Source organism: Scomber scombrus, chromosome 8 (assembly GCF_963691925.1).
Source record: "Scomber scombrus chromosome 8, fScoSco1.1, whole genome shotgun sequence".
Taxonomy (NCBI): domain Eukaryota; kingdom Metazoa; phylum Chordata; class Actinopteri; order Scombriformes; family Scombridae; genus Scomber; species Scomber scombrus.
This window is the reverse complement of record NC_084977.1, coordinates 29,783,546-29,806,031: the sequence shown is the minus strand read 5'-3', so window position 1 is coordinate 29,806,031 and position 22,486 is coordinate 29,783,546. Positions and strand designations below refer to the sequence as shown.

General features: G+C 38.3%; 1 protein-coding gene across 1 annotated transcript in view; it reads left to right on the top strand.

Annotated features, from left to right (window-relative positions):
• The first annotated feature begins 13,906 nt into the window (after window positions 1–13,906).
• The window catches only part of phactr1 (phosphatase and actin regulator 1), a 16,476-nt gene continuing 7,896 nt past the window's right edge, over window positions 13,907–22,486 (top strand). The window contains 6 exon segments of the mRNA XM_062424861.1: window positions 13,907–14,060; window positions 17,136–17,216; window positions 17,931–18,053; window positions 18,143–18,346; window positions 18,444–18,699; window positions 21,704–21,879. Coding sequence (XP_062280845.1) covers window positions 13,922–14,060; window positions 17,136–17,216; window positions 17,931–18,053; window positions 18,143–18,346; window positions 18,444–18,699; window positions 21,704–21,879 — 979 coding nt within the window. The 5' untranslated portion in view covers window positions 13,907–13,921.

The following is a 22,486-nucleotide window of genomic DNA, read 5'->3' as shown; positions in this document are numbered from 1 at the left end:
ATTTCTACATCCTTCTTCATGCTTCAAGGAGTTTAGGTAACAAGCTTCAGACCCAATTGTGTGTGTCTGCTCAAAGTTGAAACCTCGTTAGAGTCGTCAGGCAGACTCAGTACCATGGAGATGGTGAATCACGGCTCAGGCGGGTCAAGGTGAAATCGATTCTGTCGGGGCAGATGTGAATCTTCGTCACAGCACAAAAGCACAAAGAGATAAGAAGCTATGCAGGCTCTGCTATCTGCCGACGCGGTCGTGACTGACAACTGCATAGTGCGCTGAAGAGAGAGCGTGGAGTCATAATCTGCTCCCTTCATGGGGAAATACATGCTGAGACCGCTGGCACCGTGAGAGACTCTGTTGGACACTGTAGTTTATGGTGACAGAAACGAGCTCGGTGCCTCCATAGATAGAAAATAATCTGACAGCTGCACGGACCACACTCTGACTCACCGAGGATACGCTGCCATTTCTGATGTGACAAGAAGCACACCTGTGGTCTCAGTAGGTGCTGCACATGCTCTCTAAACAAACATGTACTTCTGTGTCATTTATCAAGAAGTGCTCAGGCTTGTCAGACACTTGGAGGCATGAAGTCCATTACTGTCAGCAGCACGTTGAGCTTTAACCTCACAAACCTCTGTGGGCTCTGCACTGAGGCCCTCATCTGTGTAGATGGCAGGACTGGAGCTAAATTACATCCACCCACATTGTTGCCAAAGCTTCGTCTCAGCTCTGTTTCTTCTGATTCTTTTCACTGTGGTTTGGGAGAATTATAATTCAGATAAAGAGGGTAGATTATGGAATGAATAATAATAATATAGAGTTAAAAAGAGGGATTTAAAGCAATGTTTTACCAAGTCTGTTAAATTTGTTCCACTGAAACCAACAACAGCTACCAAGACCTATTTCTACATATTAGCACATCAGCATCGTATTAACCCTCACATACTGTTCATATACTGACTCACAATTAGTCTCTACACCAATTCACATCCATAAATTCCCCCATCAGTCATTAATAAATGTTTGATTAATCTTTAACAATCAGTATTTTATGATCCAGGAAAACATATGATAGAATATGATAAATACAACGTGTTTGAATGCTGATTTTTGCTGAAATTTGTAAAATTGCATATATAAAAATGAGTATCAGCTGCACACACACACACACACACACCATAAAAAGCATTTAATTTCCATTTTTGAATACTGTGGATCACATTAGAAAGAGTCTGGCTAAAAGAAAATGTGTATAGGGTGTTTTTAAAGCTCTCAAATGTGATAAAAGGGTCAATTTAGACCCTGAACAGTATGTAAGGATTTAGACAGTCTTAAAACACCCTGAAACTATCCTTTAAATCCTTTAAAATGCTGCTCACATGTCAACTTTTACACTTAATCATTTTGCTGATATCATCTCTGTGTTTTATACTTGTACTTCTGCGTCCTTGCTCTAAGCGTAGACCAATCAAAGCTCTCCTCTGTCTCCTCTGCATGTAATATGAATCATACTTGCATTGTTTTTTTTGCATGCGTCACTATATCTATGCAGATGCCAACACCTTGGCTTCGATCACGCGGCACACACCGAAGGTCTTCTAAGCTTCTTTATATAAGTGAGTGAGACCATGGATTTATTGATTAGCCTCACACCACCACTGCTGTAATCTCACTTCTCTTTCTCATCAAAGAGACCAACAGCAGTCAAAGAGTGGTTGTTAATCAGGCTACTCATCGGATAAGCGGTAGAGATTTAAACATATGGGATGAAGTCCAACTGTCTTTTTTTTTTTATCAATACATGTCTACTCAGTTAATCACTTGTCCTGTGTTCTCCCTTGAGAAAAATCTGAGAGAAAAAAGCATGGCAGATTTATTTTTAAAGCACATTTCAACAGCAAGGCAATTTGAAGAGCGTCACATAAAACATAAAAAGTATCAGCGTAACAGTGCAGATATTAATCCTAAAATGTTGGAAAAAAGGGAGAAATGTATATTTTTAAACTATTTTTATTAAAGATGGTGTGCCACCTAGTTGTGCATTATATTGATTAAATATAGTTCCATCTTCTACTTGTGTAATCCATTTCAATACAGTAAATCAAATCTTGCATAGTGTGCGATAATGTGGCTTTCGATCATAGACAGATGGTCACACTGAGCCTGATTGCATCCTGCTACACAACAACTCACATCAGCTTTCCTGCTAAGGACTACTTATTATCTAACTTACAGACATGATCACACATGTTGCCCATCACTTTAGCTTGTTGAACGAGCCACCAATCAAACATTCATTGGGGAAAAGTGCACCGTTAACGTCACTTAGCAGGTTGTTTAACAGCATTGAAACTGCGGCTTGGTATCGTTTCAAAAATTACGATACCAGTACCAATCCAAGAACCCTTAAAGTGATACCAATGCCAACTGAGTACTTCATTCGATAACCATCATGTGAATAGAAGCATTAGGGCGTAATCACAGTAGGTGCTCCATACTGGGCCCAAGCACGTTTGACCCCTAAAGTCTGGTTCGTTTGACTAATGTGATCGCTCTGTATCGGGCCTGGGGATGGTAAGCTGAACCGTACCCGTCCCTGCTTGTAGAGGTGGGCTTGGGCACAGTGGCAGTGGTGTGTGATCGCTAACTGTGATGTCAATGATGTGACTGTCCCATTAAATCGCTGCGTTGCATAATTGATAAAGCTCTATAAGGCATGTGTGAGGTCCACAAAGTACGTAAAATTATTAACTCCATTGTGCCGTGCAAGAGCGCTTTCTTCAACATAAAAAAATTGCACTGTGATGACATAGGCGTGTTCGGGCCCTAGTCGTTATATGCAATGTGAGCGCAGGCCAGCAGGGGAGTGGGGACAATCGTTCTCAGGCATGATACAAGTCAACTGGGCCTAGTGTGAGTACGTGCTTAAATCGCATAAAATGTCACCTCTACTCACCGCGACTTCACCACCACAGACGGGTTGTAGCTGCTGTGGCAGTGGGCCAATCATATTGTTGCATTAAATCGAAGAACACACTTTTTTTGGAGCGTCTTGGTAGTCAGGTGGTTACCGTGCATGCCACTTGATGGTTTGCATTGATTGGCTGTGAGCAAGTCCATACAAATAGTCATATTTTCTAGCTCTGGCTCCAAAAAGGATCGATTGCAGGTATCGTTTGACGGGAGACGTTTCGATACTACTTGGTATCGATTAATTTAAGGGTATCGAGTACTGATACTCAGCCCTAATGTTCATGGATGTGCACATGTCACTTTGGACCTGACAGATGCTGGTTTGGTCCTTACTCTTTAAAATCGCTGTTAGCGACACACTAGTCTGCCCAGTTAGTTTACTTTGTACTGTACGGTGTAACATCAATAACCTGCCAGCTAATGTTAATCCACCAAGCCTCCGACACGCTCCAAACCTTTTATCTTTAATCTAATAATACAAAACTAGTAACAGTACATTTAAATAAACATACTGACAGCCAAGAGGGATGATTAAAAGTGATTTCTGTTGGACTTGGTTTCCTCGTCATTAGTCAACGTCTTCACTGAGAGGATAACCAGAGGCCTGATATTTATTGGAGGAGAGCTCATTCAAGACGAGGCGTTATTCACTAAACTGCTCTCCTTTTATCTTGTGATACGCAACCTTGTACTTTGAATTTGAAAAGCCTCATCATCATCATCATCATCTGCTTCAATCAGCAAAGGCAGAAAGACGCACGCAGCTAATGCTTTTGATCGTTGTGTTACGTAAAATACACCATCATCAACACACACACACACACACACACACACACACACACACACACACACACACACACACACACACACACACACACAATGTACATGAGGGGAATGACAAAATATAGCCTTGTATAAACGAAAGTGTAGCCACAATCATCCTCGAGCAATCACACAATCTCAAACACACACACACGCACGCACACACACACACACACACACACACACATCCAGGGCTCCAAGGCTCAGTGTTATACCATGAGGGAGATAACAGAGAGTTGGCTCTGATTAGACTGAGACGCCTCCTAACCAGTCTGCACCCTGCAGCTCAGAGTCTGTCACTGTTTTTAGAGCAGGGGATGAATTAATTTCCATCCACACTGCCTGTAAGTGAGCTCCGCCTGCTGGTAGAGGGCTGTAACTACAGGTTGGGACAGTTTATTGAGCCTCCATAGAACATAATGCGTCTTTATTTCAGAAGTCAGTTGTTCAGTCATGCTTTTTCCATCTTTACAAACTTACCAAAATAATAATTTGGGTCCTCCTCAACTCAAAAATATGTTTTCTTCTTCCTTCAGTTGGATGTTTGAGCTTCACTGTGCATAGTTTGGTTTCACATTCATCTGCTGAGGGTGCAAAGTTTCTCCTTTCTCACCTTAAATCTAAGTTTAAGATACCTGCAAGAATCATTTGTAACATCACAACTAGTTTACAGCCTTAGTCATTGTCCAGAATGCAACTTATACTCATGTGATGTGGAAACTCTCGTACGAATACTCTGAAAACTTGTAATGTAATGTAATTTGGAGTCTTCTTGCATAAAGCAGTATCTATTCATAGATTGTGTATATTTCAGTGAGGGAAAAGGGGTAAATGTCATTTTAAGAATCTTTTATGAGGGTGATTGATCTGTTCTTTGTGCTAAAATCACATTAGACACAAATCATGAGCCAAAGCAGAGTATGTTTTAACTTATTTTATATGTTGGCAGAGGATCTTTTATCATCTTGAAGCTGTTAGATGTGCTGTCTTTTCTTGCTCAGTCTGCAAACTCTTCCTACAACACTGAGCGTTTAACCCCACATGAGTCATGAGTACATGCAGTCTCAGATCCACGAATAGATACAGTATTAAGAAACTTTTTAGTAATGTAGGATCCGCATCTTGCTTTATTTTTAATCATTGTATTCTACTTGTCTCTCAATAATCTTTTTGTCTTATTTGTACCAATGTCTTATTATCATATTATTGGTTGAAATACCCAATGTGTTACATTTAAGAGTCTTAAATCTCTTTTTTTATGATCCTGGTTTTATTATCAATGAGTAATAAACAAATCAAACAGGTAGTCATTAAGGTAAACACCAATTATGCTGAAAGTCCTGAGTGTTTAGATGTAAAGAGAGGGAGAAAAGCTTCATATTACCTACAGAGAGTCACCTGGTCTTCAGGTTGTGAATCATCTGTAACATCAGTTACATTAAAATTTCCAAATCTCCCGGCGCGTCACCTGATTGGCTGCCGGCACGCAATGCCGACCTGTGATTGGTTGAATCTATGTGGGCGCGCAGGTGTGTCAAGCTACTGGTGTATAGCTGAACTGTGACCGGAAATGAGAATATGTTGCCTTCAGAATAAAACCAATAGACAGTTACTTCACAGGAAATTGCTGAGTTTACAGCAGCTACATCCACACAAAAACTTATTATAAAAAAAATACTAAGAAAATGTTCTAACAAAAACAATACAATACAATAGGATCATATATTTTTTTCATGCAAATACATTTTGCAAATCTGAATTATAGTTTTACATTTCACGGCACAATTTTCTCAAATATACCTCTTGTTTTTTTAAAGTAAAGATTATAACTCTTAAATACAGGACTTTTCATGGCTGTAAATCAAAAAGCTAATCCGAGATGGAGCTAAATGTTACTTAGATGATTTAAATTTAGATTATTATTTTATTTTTATTTTTTACATATACACATTTTTAACAATATTGTATAATCGTATAACACTAATTTCTGTCTCAAATGAAAGAAAAATGAGCTAAATATTCCAAAATATATCAGCATTAATACTCTAACTGAAATACATATACTGGGGGAGGAAACAAAGTTAATTTAGAGTAAATTTAGTTTTAGTTATTTGTGATTCTGATTGACCACAGTTTGTGAGTGCTTTTATTTTGAAAGTTGCGGCCGGAAGTAGTGGTTGTTATTTTGGTGGAGTCTCATTGGATGAACACAGAGAGGCTGCAACCCATTTAAAATCCTCCTCCACGGAGCAGAGGGCGAGAGAGGGTCCAGCCCTGCAGTCCAGCTCAAACATGGCGGGTCGTGAAGGTAACGTGATGAGTTCAAGGTCCGGCTGCAGAAATGCCACCTCCTCTTCCTCCTCCTGCACCTCTTCCTCTCCTGCAGCCGCGTCCGAGGAGCAGAAGCCGAGGAAGAGGAGGAGAGCTTTCTGCCTGGCCAGGATGAAGAGCTCCGCCAAACCTCTCCAGCATCAACCCGCCGTGAACAACAACAACACTGCGTTCATGATGAAGGAGATCAAACACATCTGCAGCAACTGTCGAGGAGCAGGAGCCGAGCTGCTGGATGGTGAGAGGATCCATTAAAGGCTGTGTGTGTGTGTGTGTGTTATCTCCAGGAGCAGGGAGTGAGGAAGAGGAAGAGGAGGAGGGGTTTTACTCTTCACTGACCGCTCCCTGCCAGCCTTCCTTACTGGGGAAGTCTGAGCTGCAGCACCGGTGTTACATCTGATCTGGTGACCCAAACAAATCTGTGACCTGCAGAAATAGGAGGATTACTTTAAGTATTAATACCACAATGTTAAAAATAATGCATTTAAAATCATGTTTTAAGTAGAAATATCCGAGTATTAACAGCTAAATGTACTTAAATACTAAAGTAAAAGTACTGATTTAGATTCTGTAACATGCATTGTTGGAAGAAGTACTCAGATCATTTACTTATGTAAAAGTATCAATACCACAATGTAAAAATACTGCATTTAAAATCCTGTTTAAGTAGAAATATCCAAGTATTAACAGCTAAATGTACTTAAAATACTAGTAGTAATACTTACTTAATAAGTAAAAGTACTCCATTTAGATTCTGTGACCTGCATTGTTGGAAAAAACTACTCCGATCATTTGTAAAGGTATCACTACCCCAATGTAAAAATACTGCATTACAAGTAAAATACTGCATTTAAAATCATGTTGTAAGTAGAAGTATCCAAGTATTAACAGCTGAATTTACTTAAGTATTGGGAGAAGTACTCAGGTCATTTACTCATGTAAAAGTATAAATACCACAATGTAAAAATACTTAATTACAGGTAAAAACACTGCATTTAAAATCCTGCTTTATTATGTTAATTTTACTCTAAGTACTAGCCTGACTTTCTGCAAAGTTGATACTTTTTCCGTAGTACTTTAAGTAGGATTTTGCAGGATTTTTACTTGTAATGAAGTATTTTTACATTGTGGTATTAATACTTTTACTTAAGGATCTGAGTACTTCCTCCAACACTGCTGGTCACAGAATCTAAACTAGCATTTAAAATCCTACTTAAGTAAAAGTACAGAAGCAACAACAGCTAGATTTACTTAAAGGTCACAGAATCTGACGGGTCACCAGGTAAAGTGTAACACCGGCTGCAGCACTCACTATCAGTCAGAAATCTCTTTTAATGTTGCTTTTTATTGTAATATTTACTTTAAAGTGACCATTTAGTAACTTAGTGGTATTATATAAAGCCTGTAGCATCACTGCAGCGTTGTTGAGTGTCACACTCGCTGCTATCTTGTTCATTCAGCGGAGATGTGTTGGATTTATTGAGGAATATGATTTGAGATGATATATTATACATCCTAAATCATTTGGTGGGTTAGTTCCCTGCCTGCATGTTGGCCCTTTGATCCTCCTCTGATAAATATATGTTAGACTTTTTTTACATTTTTGCAGCAGTATATCATCATCCTGCCCTTGATGAAATAAGTTTTATTTATATAATTTATAGGCAGATAACTGAATGTTCCTTTGATTAATCCACCAAGGAATTTAGCCGAAATGAAAAGTGGGTTTCCAGTTTTAATATCTAACTAAAGACGGATCCACTCATGTAAGAGGAACATCATTAATGCTTAAGGCTGAGTTATATTTCTGAGGCAGATATGTGACTGTTAAGGAGATTATTTTCATCAGTGATTAATCTCCATTAATTTTCTAATTAATCGCTACGTCAAGATGATCAAACCTCTTTATTTCATCCAACCAGCAAATCGAAGACATTTCTTAATTGGCCGTTTAATAGAATCTGCTGTAAATATGACTGCAGATATTTCATTTCCCATTCATTTCTTGGTCATTTGATGAGTTGTTTGGTTTGTAAAATGCCTAAAAACTGTAATAAATGTCCATCATAGTCTCTAAAAGCTCACAGTGATGTCATTAGATCGCCTGCTTTGTTCAATCAGCTGTCCAAAATCCAAACTTATTGAATTTATTATCACACAAGACCAAGAATAGCAGGAAATCCTCACAGCTGGAACCGGGAAATATTTGGTATTTTCTACTTTTATCACTGCAGCTCTAAATATATACATTATCTCCATCAGTGAGTCTCTTAATACTCTGAAAAATGAGTTAACTAGAGTCCAAAGTGACATTTACGAGTAGTTTTTTTTAATATATGTTCAACCAAGAGTCCAAAATGCAAAGATTCAGTTTACAGTTTATAACATAAAACATAAAAAATCAGCAAATCTTCCCCCTTTTGTTTGTTTATTTGGATATTATTTACTTGATAAATGACTTCAATAATGAACAACTACTCTTAAAGTAATCAATTATTGATCCATCTTTTAGCTATATGCTTATAACTTTGTCACATTTCTTCGCGGACTAATAAATTAAAGTAATTGATCTTATTTGCTTAATTGACGAGTTTGATTTACTGTTATTGTCACTTCATTGATTTGTCGCTACGTAGAAGATTGATGCTTTAAAAATCAGTTGCTGAGTCGACACTAAACATATTTCTCATCCATCATTTTCTATATTGATTAATTACAAAAAAAGACCTTAAAATATTATTCAAATCATCCAAGAATTTAGGTTACAGAGGTTGCAGTTTCAGCCTCGGTGGCAACGTGATGTGTTGTTTGACTGCTGTGTGTGTGTGTGTGTGTTTGTGTGTGTGTGTGTGTGTTGTTTTGAGGCAGCAGTAAGATAACAGGCCCCCAGAGTCTGACTGAAGGAATGTGGCCCCGCAGTGTGAGTCTGAGCTGTCTGACTCACAGCAGCGGTGACGGGGGCTCCTGCTACTCTATCTTCTGTTTACAGGCACAAATATGTGACCCACAAACCTCATAATGTGTAACGTGGTAAAGGAGTATTTCACCAAAAAAGGGAAAAAAAATACAGTTTCTCTGCAGCTGGAAATCACACGTATGCAGGATCATTTATTTATATGATGAATTTTATTCCCAATTTTGTCTCAAATCTGGCTGAAATAAATGTGTATATGGTGTTTTTACAGCTCTCAAATGTAAAAAATAGGTCAAATTTGCCCATGAACAGTAATGTAAGGGTTAAAAGGACTTTGATGATTAATAAATGATCAAAATAACTTCTGGGTGCAGCTTCCCAAATGTGAGGATTTGAAGCTTTTCTGTGTCAAACATGATCGCAAACTGAATTTTGATTGATTTTGAACTGTTGATCAGACAAAATAAGCAGAAGCCACCAGTCACCAGAAGCATATTTTCACCATTTTCTGATATTGTACAGACAAAATGATTCATCCATCATGAAAGGAGTTGTTCTTTGCTGCCTTGGTTACTGCAGACTTTTCCATTTTAAGAGAAACTACTCCTTTTGTTTGTCAAGGGAAGGTTTCCGTGAGCTCTTTGACATTCACACGAAGGTGCTACATAAGAACAAGCACAAGATGATCAGCCAGTGGAGCAGCTGGGGAGGAGGAGGGAGGAGGAGGAGGGAGGAGGAGGTGGGAGGAGGTCTCTGGGAGTTAGATGTTGTTGTTGTTGTTGTCGTCGCTACAGATCTGAACTGACATCGCTCGTGTCACAAGGCCGACGTCTCCTCCTGTCTGCAGCTGCTTTCTGGTTCAGACTGATCTGTTTTTCTCTCCTCTAACCACCGACGTCCCCTTTTAGATCTTAGTCTTTTCCCCTCATTTCTGTTTTTTGGCATGTGCTGGTTGATTAGTCGTGACCTCTTCCAAGGAAGTCGTGTTTTTAGTCCTGTTTGTGCTTGTTTTTTGTGTCAGTTATCAGGATATAGCTGTATAATTTGGTGGAATCATCTTTTAAGCAATGAGCCAAATAAGAAGTGATGAGAGCAGAACGTTAAATGACCACTTACTAGCTTATGGAGGCTTTAACAGCATCTCATGGACTTCATTCAGCAGCTAAAAGTACTGAAAGGTACTAAGAGAGGCAGTTTATTACATATTTGGATCCAACGGCATCGAACATTAATGTTTTTGTTGATTCAATTTAGCAGGAAACCAGATTTCATTGTCTTGATTATCACACTTGTTTTCCTACAAATGCAAAATCTGATTTTTTTTTTTTCTTTTAATCAAATGTTTTACATATTTTGAAGAGTCCACAATGTTCAGTGTGGCTCTGATGACTTGTAACTGGAGTTTATTTACTTTTTTAATCCTGATGAGTGAGACATCTTTAATAGTAAAAACAGTTGTAGGGATTTAACTGCTTTTTTCAGTTAATCTGCTGAAAAATGTTAATAATTAAGAAACAAGAAAAGTTTAGATGTCTTGTTTTGTCCATGCAACAGTCTATAACCCCAAAACATCCAATTAACTATCAAATGCAACAAAGAATAGCAAAAAATCCTCACGTTTAAGAACCTAAACCAGAGAATTTGGCTTTTTTTACATGAAAAATGACTGAAATGATTTTCAAAAGATTATCAGCAGAGTTGCCAACTTATTATCTCTTAACAACGTAACGCTTAATTAACTAATTATCTCAGCTCTACATCTGTATATCAACTCTGAGCCATCCTGAAAACATTTAGGTTGAGTGTTGTACGAATTTAGATATAGTTTAGTTCAGATTTTAATAGATGGATAGATAGATAGATAGATAGATAGATAGATAGATAGATAGATGGATGGATGGATGGATGGATGGATAGATAGATAGATGGATGGATGGATGGATGGATGGATGGATGGATGGATGGATGGATGGATGGATGGATGGATGGATGGATGGATGGATGGATGGATGGATGGATGGATGGATGGATGGATGGATAGATAGATAGATAGATAGATAGATAGATAGATAGATAGATAGATAGATAGATAGATAGATAGATAGATAGATAGATAGATAGATAGATAGATAGATAGATAGATAGATAGATAGATAGATAGATAGATAGATAGATGGATGGATGGATAGATAGATGGATGGATAGATGGATAGATGGATGGATGGATAGATAGATAGATGGATAGATAGATGGATAGATAGATAGATGGATGGATAGATGGATAGATGGATGGATGGATAGATAGATGGATAGATAGATGGATAGATAGATGGATGGATGGATAGATGGATGGATGGATGGATGGATGGATAGATGGATAGATAGATAGATGGATGGATAGATAGATAGATAGATAGATAGATAGATAGATAGATAGATAGATAGATAGATAGATAGATAGATAGATAGATAGATAGATAGATAGATAGATAGATAGCAGCCAGGTATAGTAAACACAGTGAAAAACAATAAACACTAAGACAAAGAAACATGAGGTTCAGTTCATATTTCAGCGTGTTAAAGTGAGTTTGAATAAATAACAAGTTAAGTTTGAATAATAGTAAATAGATAAAGTGCTTATGACTGACCTCTTAACATAATGAATGTAGTAAAGTGGTCTAATAGAATATAATAGATATGTTGAAGTATACTGTAGAAAGGGCAGAGTATGAAGTGGTGGTGAATGATAGCGAGTAGCGTAGCAGAGGATGTTTATTATCTGCACACTTCACACTGTGCTTAGTAAATGCTGCAGAATCTATTTTACTGTACATGTGAATCAGTATAAAGTCACTATAAGGGGCATGTTGAGGTGATCACATGATCGCTCTTTAACTTCCACGCAGCTCAGATCTGCTGTGCTTCTACTAGTATTTCATCTTTTTTTTAATGTTTCCATTCATTAATCTGAGAGCCGGCAGTTAAAAAGAGCAGAAAGCTGAGTCTTCACAACATATTCCTGTTTGTAAATGTGTGTGTGTGAGAGAGAGTTTACATCTATTACTGCAAACTGAAATGTCTTTTTTTCCCCTTTTTAAAAAAAAATCCGTTGCTGCCGGCTGCGGCTCCGTGCCCTCGTTCCACAGACTAGTCAGTAATAGGAAATGTGTGGTTTTTCGAATGGAAAAAGTGGAGCACGCTCGTATAGAAACGAGTCCTCCAGCGTTTACTTTCAAACAACTTCCCCTTAGGGCCGAGAGAGAGGGAGAGAGAGAGAGAGAGAAATCACAGTTCAGAGTGGAGACAGTGAATAAAGAAGAGCTGGAGGAGCTGCTGCTTTAGACGAGGTGCTGGTGTTATTCAGGAGAAACACCACACATTTGTTCATATTCATTACTTTTCTTTCCCCCCCTGTTGTTTCTCTGTGGAGCCTCTTTACTCTCTTTAAGTGTGATTGTGAACGATCCAAATAGGCTTTTACTCAACTTGAATATGCACACAACCCCCTCCTGAGACTGAGAGAGCTTGTTCCTTTTACATTTGAATCAAGATATAAGAGATAGTCTATTTCTCTAAGTCTATATTTAAGAAACCCATTATTACAGTAAATATGCATCATGATAATATAAAGAAATTAACACACAAAGCAACACATATGACACGTTATTCAACCCTATAAATCTGGAGCTTGTCATGTTTTACATCATTATTTTACTCTAACTAACCTCAGGGTCAGTGACAAATAAAGGTTGGCAAGATGAGACATTCAAAAATATCTTTAAAAATAGTTTTAAAAGCAGCATCAGGTTTGTTAAAATGTACATTTAGTATTTTTGTTGGTTTTATGTCATTTGATATTTGCACCATTTTTTACCAAAAGTAAAACTGAATGCCCCTGAAAATGTCAAATGGTGTAACCACAAAAGAATGATAAATATTACATATTTTATCTACCTAGAAAGAAGGAAATAAAGAAAGTAAGAATGAAAGAAAAGAAAGTGAGATAAAGGAGAAAGAAAGGAGGAAAGAAGGAAGAAAGATAAAGGTGGAAAAGGAGAAAATAAGAAAGAAAGAAGGAAGAAAGAAAGACAGAAGGAGGAAGAAGAGAGAGTAAAAGAAGGAAAGAAAAGAGAAAAAACATAAGAAAGAAAGATAAAGGTGGAAGAGGAGAAAATAGGAAAGAAAGAAAGAAAGAAAGAAAGAAAGCCTGTTCCTGATCTCCATGGTTACCAGAGTAAATGTAATATTTAGAACAATTGTATCCCATTAACTTTATTTAATATAAAAGTTATAATGTAAGATCATGCCAAACTAGTTGATATGGTGTTTTATTGAGAATTTACTGTTTTTAAGCAAGTTGAATTATTTGGTACAAAGTTTTTATGGTTACACCACTTAGACATTTTTGCCACAATCCTCTAATATATTCTTTCAAAATGGATTAAAAGCAGAAATTTGATGCTGAGTCCACACAAAAAGAATGTGTGCAAGTTATTCATACGTTTATTTTACATTTTAACCCTTTAAATTTGACTAAACAACATGGACACGAAAGAAACGTCACTGACCCAGATATATTTAGACTTCACATGTAGAGAAATTAAATTTTCTGAGCACCTCCCTCGTTTAGGATGTGATGGGTTAAACTTATCGATACACCAGACTGATTTCATGCGACAAATGAGGAGTCATGTAGGGGTCGGACGTCTCCACCGACTGATGATCAACTATTTTTAAATCTTGCTAAGAAAAACAACCGTCAGCGAAGTCAAAAACATATTTTCTTCAGTGTTGTTTATCCGCTTGTTAATGAATCTGTTTGTTTCATTTTGTGGTTTTTGTTTTTTTTTTCCAGCTGAAGAAGTGGAGAGGCTTGCAGCCATGCGCTCTGATTCGCTGGTACCCGGCACGCACACGCCTCCCATTCGACGGCGGAGCAAATTCGCCACCTTGGGACGTCTCTTCAAACCCTGGAAGTGGAGGAAGAAGAAGAGTGAAAAGTTCAAGCAGACGTCTGCGGGTGAGAAGCCAAAACACTGTAAACACAACATTTCTATTAGCACCCAGTCTCACCCCTCCTCCTCCTCCTCCATCTCTCCATCTCTCCTTCTCCTCCTCCTCCCCCTCTCGTTGTAATCAGCTCTGCTCACGTCTCCAGCGGCAGATAAATGTCTCCCTGTTGCACCTAGCAACGGTCGCAGTGATGAATGGGCGCTGGGAGCTGCTGTGCTGCAGAGCGGGAGGTGAAATAGGGGCTGCAGCACAGATCTACTATATGTGTTTTTATGGTTATGAAAGAGGGAAATAAAGCACTGACAGGCTGCAGGTCAGCTGCTACTGCTGCTTTAACCCGTCCATCAGCCCTGTGAGCTCGCTTTTTACTGGACAGTCTGGGTTTTAACTTAAGAATCTGCTTTTAATAATAATAATAATTAAAGCTGCAAGCAGCGATGGACGGGCCCTCGCTCACCCGCCACCGCCAGTGGAACAGCAAAATTCACTGCAACGCCACGCCCGTCAGGTTTAACTGCGATGAAAGATTTTGAGAAATAACGTTTTAGTTTCCAACGTGTAAAGATGACACTTAGTTAATTTGAAGTCGGTTGGATTAAATCACAGCAAATCGCCGCAAAATCTAAAATTCTAATGAAAATGGCCGGCTTCCCGTTAGAGTTAGGGTTAGGGTCCAAGAGACCTTTTTGTGTGTCTTGACATGATACATATGCGTACCGAATTTCGGGCCCTAATAATAATAATAACATTTTATTTATAGAGCGCTTTTAACAATACTCAAAGATGCTTTAACAAAATCAGACAATTAAAAACAATGACATCATACAGAATAAACGAAAACACAATCAATAAAAGCAATGTAGAGAAAAAGAAACAAAATTCAAGAAATTCAAGAAACAAAAATTAAAGAAAAAACATCAAAACAATCAAACATTAAAAATGGATTTAAAAAGGTCTTTAGAAGAGATTTCAATTTGATTAAGTCAGTACACATTCCCTAAAATGAAGTAGAAGAAATAGAAATAGAAAAACAGCTGATGTGTAATTACCATGTTAAAATACTTTTAAAATGATGTCCTGTCCTTCTCCCAGATTCTATAAATATACATCACTGTGTCTGCACTCGTGGCTTCACTTGTGTACGTCTGATATTGGAAAACCAGGAATGGTTTCTAAATTAGCTGTGATGTCACAGATCCTGCTCCTAGGTCTATTTCAATGAGGACAGAGAAACTTTCCACATTCAGCAGATGACAGTGAAAACAGAAAGTGATGAGTCTAGTGATTTCAACACTCAAAAATCTCTTTATAGGATCCAGAATCGTGTGTAATTTAAATCAACTTGTTTCCACATTCAACATTAATTTAGATTCTGGCTAAAAGGCTTTAATTCCAGTATTCGTCCTAATTACAAACACAACAGCTGATAATTAACGTTCTGCGCAGCAACAAACAAGCTTTAAATAGTGATGTCATTCTGTTGTTTCTGTTCCTCTCAATGAACTCTTCGTCTTTCCTCCGGAGACGTTATCCTCGGTATCTGATGAAATGCCGTTACTGTTGCTTCATATGTTTGGTTCAGAGCTTCGACGCGCGCTCGCTTAGAAACAAACAGCGAGATACAGACGAGCGTTTTGGATTGTTGGACGGAGTTGAGATGGAAGCTGTTTTTGTTTCTCAGCTGGCCGGATCGTTCAACATCCTGTTCTCACCGAGAGACACAAACACGCAGCGGAGGGGTGAAGAGAGGCTTCCTACAGACAAGCTGTTCTCCCAGCTGTCACAGCCGCTTGTTTTTTTTTTATTCCTCTTCTTCTTCTTCTTCTTCAACTATAATCCATCTCTTTTCTGTGCATTGCAACATACACACCACATACATTTAACAGCAAACACACACACACACACACACACATACACAGGCAGCATCCTGTTGTGTGCACCATGTGTTTCTGCTGGAGTCCTGCCATCATTCAGTCAGGGTTCATTAAATGATGTCCGCATCATACTTTCAGTGGTAAGGGAAAAAAGTGTATAGTATAGGGGGGTTTATTGTTATCTTTACATAACAATGATATAACTTGATTTGTATAGCAGCTTTCATACAAGAAATGCGGCTCAAAGTTCTTCACATAAAAGAGAAAAGAACAGAAAAGAAAGAGGAAAGAAGAGAAAAAAGACGTCACCATCAGAGTCCGGTGGGTCCGGTTGGTCTTATCTGGGTATCCTACTCTGCTATGGAGACACAACAGCTGAGAGGACGTTTCTGCAAATTTCCCGCCTCCAGAAACGGGGCTTATGTCTGTGGTTTGGAACTGTTTCCAAGTGTGTCCTACGGATAGTAAATTTGCAATTTGCAAAGCAGCATAATTCAACTTAAGTTGAAGTTGTTCTCTTATTTTGCACAGGCAGTGTTTACATGTGGAAAGCCATGTTGCATTTATGTATGCATCCAGTGGGGCCTCACAATACAATTAGGTATAATGTTTTAATTCCACAATAGGAGATATGTTATGTTGTTACCTAATAGTTTTGGTGTCAAAAAAGCCTGCAAATATCGCCAGAAAAGCCAATATCGAGAATCCTTATTTTTACTGTATCAGCAATAGATTCACTTTACTCTGACTTACTGTATATTCAAAATATTCAATTTGCACAGTGCGGCTCTAACATCGTCTACTTCATCATCAAAAACACCAGCTGAAGTGAAAAAGAGTTAACCCTAACCCCATCTGATAATATTATAAAACAGGCAAATGTCTAAAGAAGTAGATTCTAAGTTTAGCTTCATCATATATCAGGATGTTGTAAACATGTTTTTGGGTTTAATTCTAAAATAAAGCCATGTTGTTTGTCAGCGAGCTGCCAGCGAAGCCTCCGCATAGTTCTGAGCTTCAGTCACATGATTATTACTGTGCAGCAACAATGATGGAGGAGGCAAGTCCAAACAAACATTCCTCCACACTAATAACAGTGTGAGGATCCACAAACTGGACCCATAGTTAAACTTCTCACTGCTGCTGTTGTTGTTGTTGTTGACATCATGTCTGCTCTTCCTCCTCCTCTTCCTCCTCCTCCTCCTCAGTGTTGGAGAGGAAGATGTCCACTCGCCAGAGCAGAGAAGAGCTCATCAAGAAAGGAGTGCTGAAGGAAGTTTATGAGAAAGGTGAGAGATCAGAAAATAGAAGTGTGTCACACTGAAAAGATAAAAACCAAAAAGAATGATACCAAAGCAAATCATTTATGTTTTTGTTTTCCACATGTGAAGTCTGATTATTAATCAGTTTTTCCATGTATTTTCCACACCATGGTACATACTGATGCTGGATTTTGTTTTTCTTATTAATATAATTTTCTGATCATTTCTGCTTTTCCAACACTAATCTTCATAAGACATTTCTAGACTTCAATCTAGCTCTGGTTACTTGAAATTTGTATTTATGATTTTTTTTTTTTTTTTTACATTTTATTAACAAATTAATCATAAGTAAGTTGAAAAAAATGTAAATCATACTCAAGAATGAAAAATAAAATTATTGATAAGATTATTTAAAATATAGTCTATAAAATGTCAGAGCCCAAAGTTTCCAAATTGTCTCCAAAACTAAAAAATATACAGTTTCCAATTATAGAAAACAGAGAAAACTGCACATTTATGAAGCTTCAATCAGTGAATGTTTGACATATTTGATTGATCATTTGTAAGTTATTGATTATCAAAATGTTTGGCGATTAATTTCCTGTCAACAAACTGATTAAACAACTAATTCATCTCGTAATAATTCACATTTTTATAGTATAACAAAAAGCCTTTTCTGCCTTCACATTAATTTTATTCTCTCGACCTCCTCTTCATCATCTCTCTCTGTTTTTTGTGCAGACGGTTTGTCCCCGGCTGTTCGGGAGGAGCTGCAGCTGGAGAACGGGCGCTCTCCGGTGCTCGGCTCCAGCATGTCCGAGTCTGAAGGTACTGAGCTGATGGAAGGAGCGGCTGCAGCTGTAGGTAGGCAGCACAGTCTCTCCACCGTCACTGTATCATCTCTCTCATTCGTTACGTCGTGGCCTCTGACTCTTCCTGTTCTCCTTCTTCAGGCTCGCTGGAGTTTCAGATGTCGGGCGAGGGGGCGTGTCAGCAAGACCTCCCCCAGAAATCCATCCTGGTTCCGCCCACGAAGAAGCCGTCTGTGTATCCGGGTGACGGAGCTGAATCGACGCTCTCCAGACCTCCAACGCTACACAAACAACCTCCTGCGCTACCACCCAAACCCTTCAACAGGCTACCTAACCACATCACAGGTGAGCTCGTCTTCATGCATCTTCCTAATTTATGTACACGACTCTGCACAAGCACGTCTAAACCTCTCGCACCCCCCCCCCCCCCATCTCATAGTAGACGGCGCCCCGGTGAAGTTGCCGTGCATGTCGATGAAGCTGTCTCCTCCTCTACCTCCAAAGAAGCTCATGATCTCCATACCCGCAGGGAGCATGGAGCCCTCCTCGCTCGCCTTCCAGAAGTGCTCCGCCCCTCCCGGCCACGGTCCGATGGGTGGGCACCACCTGCAGTACGGGGCCGTTCCTCTCCACACGCCCAGCCGGATCATAGAGGAGCTCAACAAGACCCTGGCCCTCACCATGCAGAGGTTCGAAAGGTGAGGATCAATCCAGAGAGAGAGATGCATGCATAGGATGTATTGTATATGGTAAATGTTTAATTAACTGTACTTATTTAGTGCTTTTCTATTCTTTCTGATCAGTCAACGCACTTTTACACTACATTACACATCTACCAATTCACACACATTCATACACTGTTGGAACAGCCATCGGGAGCAATTTCAGGGTTCAGTATCTTGCCCAAAAGACACATCGACATGTGGACTGCAGGAGCCGGGAATCGAACTGACTGCTGCTCCTCCTGAGCCACAGAATAAATATATATCAATCTTTTTATTTTGGGTTTTTTTATGCCTTTATATTTGATAGTAGATGGCAGAGAGGCAGACAGGAAACAGAGAGAGAGAGAGAGAGAGAGAGAGAGATGACCTGCAGCAAAGGTCCCTTGCTGGAATCGAACCAGGGACGCTGTCATTATTTGGCACGTATGGTAACCACTAGGCTACCAAGGCACACCAATAAATATCAAACTTAATGTTGCTTCATATTCTTCATATTACTGTTATTTTGTACCGTCCAAGTGTTTGGACAAGTTATATTTTAATTAAGGCTGTCAATTGTTTAAATTATATTTAATCGCACAATTTAAATTTTTTTCTAAATGTACTTTAAAATAATATGTTTCAGGTTTTTAATGCTCTTATTAACATGGGAGAGGATACATATGATTGCTTTATGTAAGTGTACAGTAGGTTTATTCTATTATTGGAACAATCCAGAACAATGAAATACTGCACGCTCCAAAAACCTGCTGTCAGATATCATATCAGTTAGGACTAGTTACATTCACACACACACACACACACACACACACACACACACACACACACACACACACACACACACACACACACACACACACACACACACACTGGTATTACAGACTCAACGTTCTCCGTAATGTAAATAACTTTAGTCTTGTGGATAGAACATCTGGCTTTGGAGCTGAATTTGCCGTTCATAAGACTCTTTTTCTTTCTCCATTTCTGCTGCATCGCTTCTTTATTTCCAAACTACCGGCCAGGACAAGGCTCCTAACGTGCGTTAATTGAGCGTTGGAAAGAAACCCCCACTGTTAAAATGAACTTGCATTAACGCATTATTAAACTTTGACAGCCCTAATTTAAATGCTTTGGCAACACTGTTCTCATAACTTTAATGCCAATATAAAACCCAATGACATGAATTGAAATTGAAGGTGGAAGCTGTGATGCTCCGCTGGGTTTATGCACACACACGTTTTACAGTCTGGTTAGATGGAAAATCAGTTAAATGTTCTTTTATTAATGTAGATCTTAATGTTTAAGCCAGATAACCGTAATACTGAGATGAGACTACATGTTGTGAATAATATGTGGTGTCTGAACTTAAATTTATTGGTTCTGTCTCAGGCGTAGTGCGTCACAGTGGAGGACAACCAATGTTTGCCTCCTCTCAGGTCAAGGATGAAATGGATAAAATGATTATTATTAATTTAAATGATTAATTGTTTAGTAAAATAGGTGTTGAGTAGTTTGGCTATTCGATTTATGGACTAATTGTTTCAGAACTTCTTTGAATCTCTGGAACAATCCTTCACTCCCAATTCAGTTTCAAATATCTTCTATCTTCCTTAATACTTAAACATGATGATAGATGGATAGATAGATAGATGGATGGATGGATAGATAGATAGATAGATAGATAGATGGATAGATAGATAGATAGATAGATAGATAGATAGATAGATAGATAGATAGATAGATAGATAGATAGATAGATAGATAGATAGATAGATAGATAGATAGATAGATAGATAGATAGATGGATGGATGGATAGAGAGATAGATGATTCCACCTGCCTGTTAGTAGCAGCTCTCACAGATGAAGTTAAAACAGTGAAACTTAGTTCTGACTTTGACAACAAATCACACAGAAAGCTCTGATGTTGTTTTCATCACTCCTGGTTTCTTATTAATGGGAACATCATGGTTACTCTCCCCCTCTCTCCTCCTCTTCTCCTCTCCTCCTCTTCCTCTTCTCCTCCACATCCATCAGTATGATTGGTTGCCTGTCTGAGGATTCATTTTCTCCAGGCCTGACTCTCCTTCAGACGTCTGCTGTTGTTTGTGGAAGAGGTCGCTGAGGGGCTTTCTGGGGTCATTTTACACTGTTTTCACTCTTCTTCGTCTTCTTTCAGTCACTTTTTTGGATAGAGACACTTTGACTCGATCACTCTCACATAGTCGCTGCCTTCCTGTTATTGAGTCAATGATTTTTTTCTAGTTTCAATGTGGTTTAGTCAAATTTAAAGGGGTTAAAATGTGAAAATAAACGTATGAATAACTTGCACACATTCTTTTTTTGTGGACCCAGCATCAAATTTCTGCTTTTAATCCATTTTGAGAGAATATATTAGAGGATTATGGTAAAAATGTCTAAGTGGTGTAACCATGAAAACTTTGTACCAAATAATTCAACTTGCTTAAAAACAGTAAATTCTCAATAAAACACCAAATCAACTAGTTTGGCATGATCTTACATTATAACTTTTATATTAAATAAAGGTAATGGAATACAATTGTTCTAAATATTACATTTAATCTGGTTACCATGGAGATCAGGAAACATTTCAAGTTTTATTAAAATTAAGTAATTATTAGTATAAGTCCACTTAAATACACTGTAGGTGTATAAAATATTTAATATGTATCATTCTTTTGTGGTTACACCATTTGACATTTTCAGGAGCATTCAGTCTTACTTTTGGTTAAAAAAATGTTGCAAATGTCGTTTAAATGATATAAAACCAACAAAAATACAAAATGTACATATAAACAAACCTGATGCTGCTTTTAAAACTATTCTATAAGATGTTTTTGAATGTCTCATCTTCCCAACCCTTATATGTCACTGACCCTGTGAAACAACTTAAATCCCCTCGACGCCTCAGCGAGCACACGACCTCTGACCTTTGTGACTTTTCCCTCCGACCCGCAGCTCGATGATGCACGGCGTTCCCACGTTGATGGTCGAGTGCGACGACAAAGAGAACCTCCCCAACGAGGCGGACTACGAGGACATACCCGACGAAGAGGAGGAGGAGGAGGAAGAGGACGACGAAGAGGAGGAAGATGAGGACGAGGAGGAAGATGACGATGACACACTGTTTACAAGTAAGTGTTAAACTAAAACTGAGACTCGGCTTTGACCAATTAAGGCTTTCCAATGTGAATCTAACAGACATTATTCATTATAATAAACATATTCACACCACACACATATGGTTATTTTAATATATATGAACATATGTTTGTTTGTTTGGTTGCACAGAAGTCACATATGGCTGGAAGCTCGTGGAGCTAAAGTAATCAGAGGTGTGAATTATTCATCATAGAAGCATGAAGCGTGTATTTACATTATTAATTAAGTAACTTACACATAGTACGTAATTCTTAAGAAGAAGGAAAAAGGGATTGTGCTAATGAGATGGAAAAACTTATAAAGGCATCTCAATAGAAAAAAAGATCACAAAGACAAATTAAAGCTGCAGTAGTGTATTTTATTTGGCCACTAGAGGGCAGAATAACTCTAAAACAAGTTGAAAAACACACAGCACAGACATATTATTTACTCATAAAGTTGTCGTGGTTAATATGTTAGAAGATAACATGCCTTTATCGTCTTTGCACAGTGTACAACAAAATAGTGTCAAAGTGTCTCCAGTGGTTCATTCAGTAAATATAAGTTCAAACATGGTTTCACATGAAAAGGTCCCAGCAG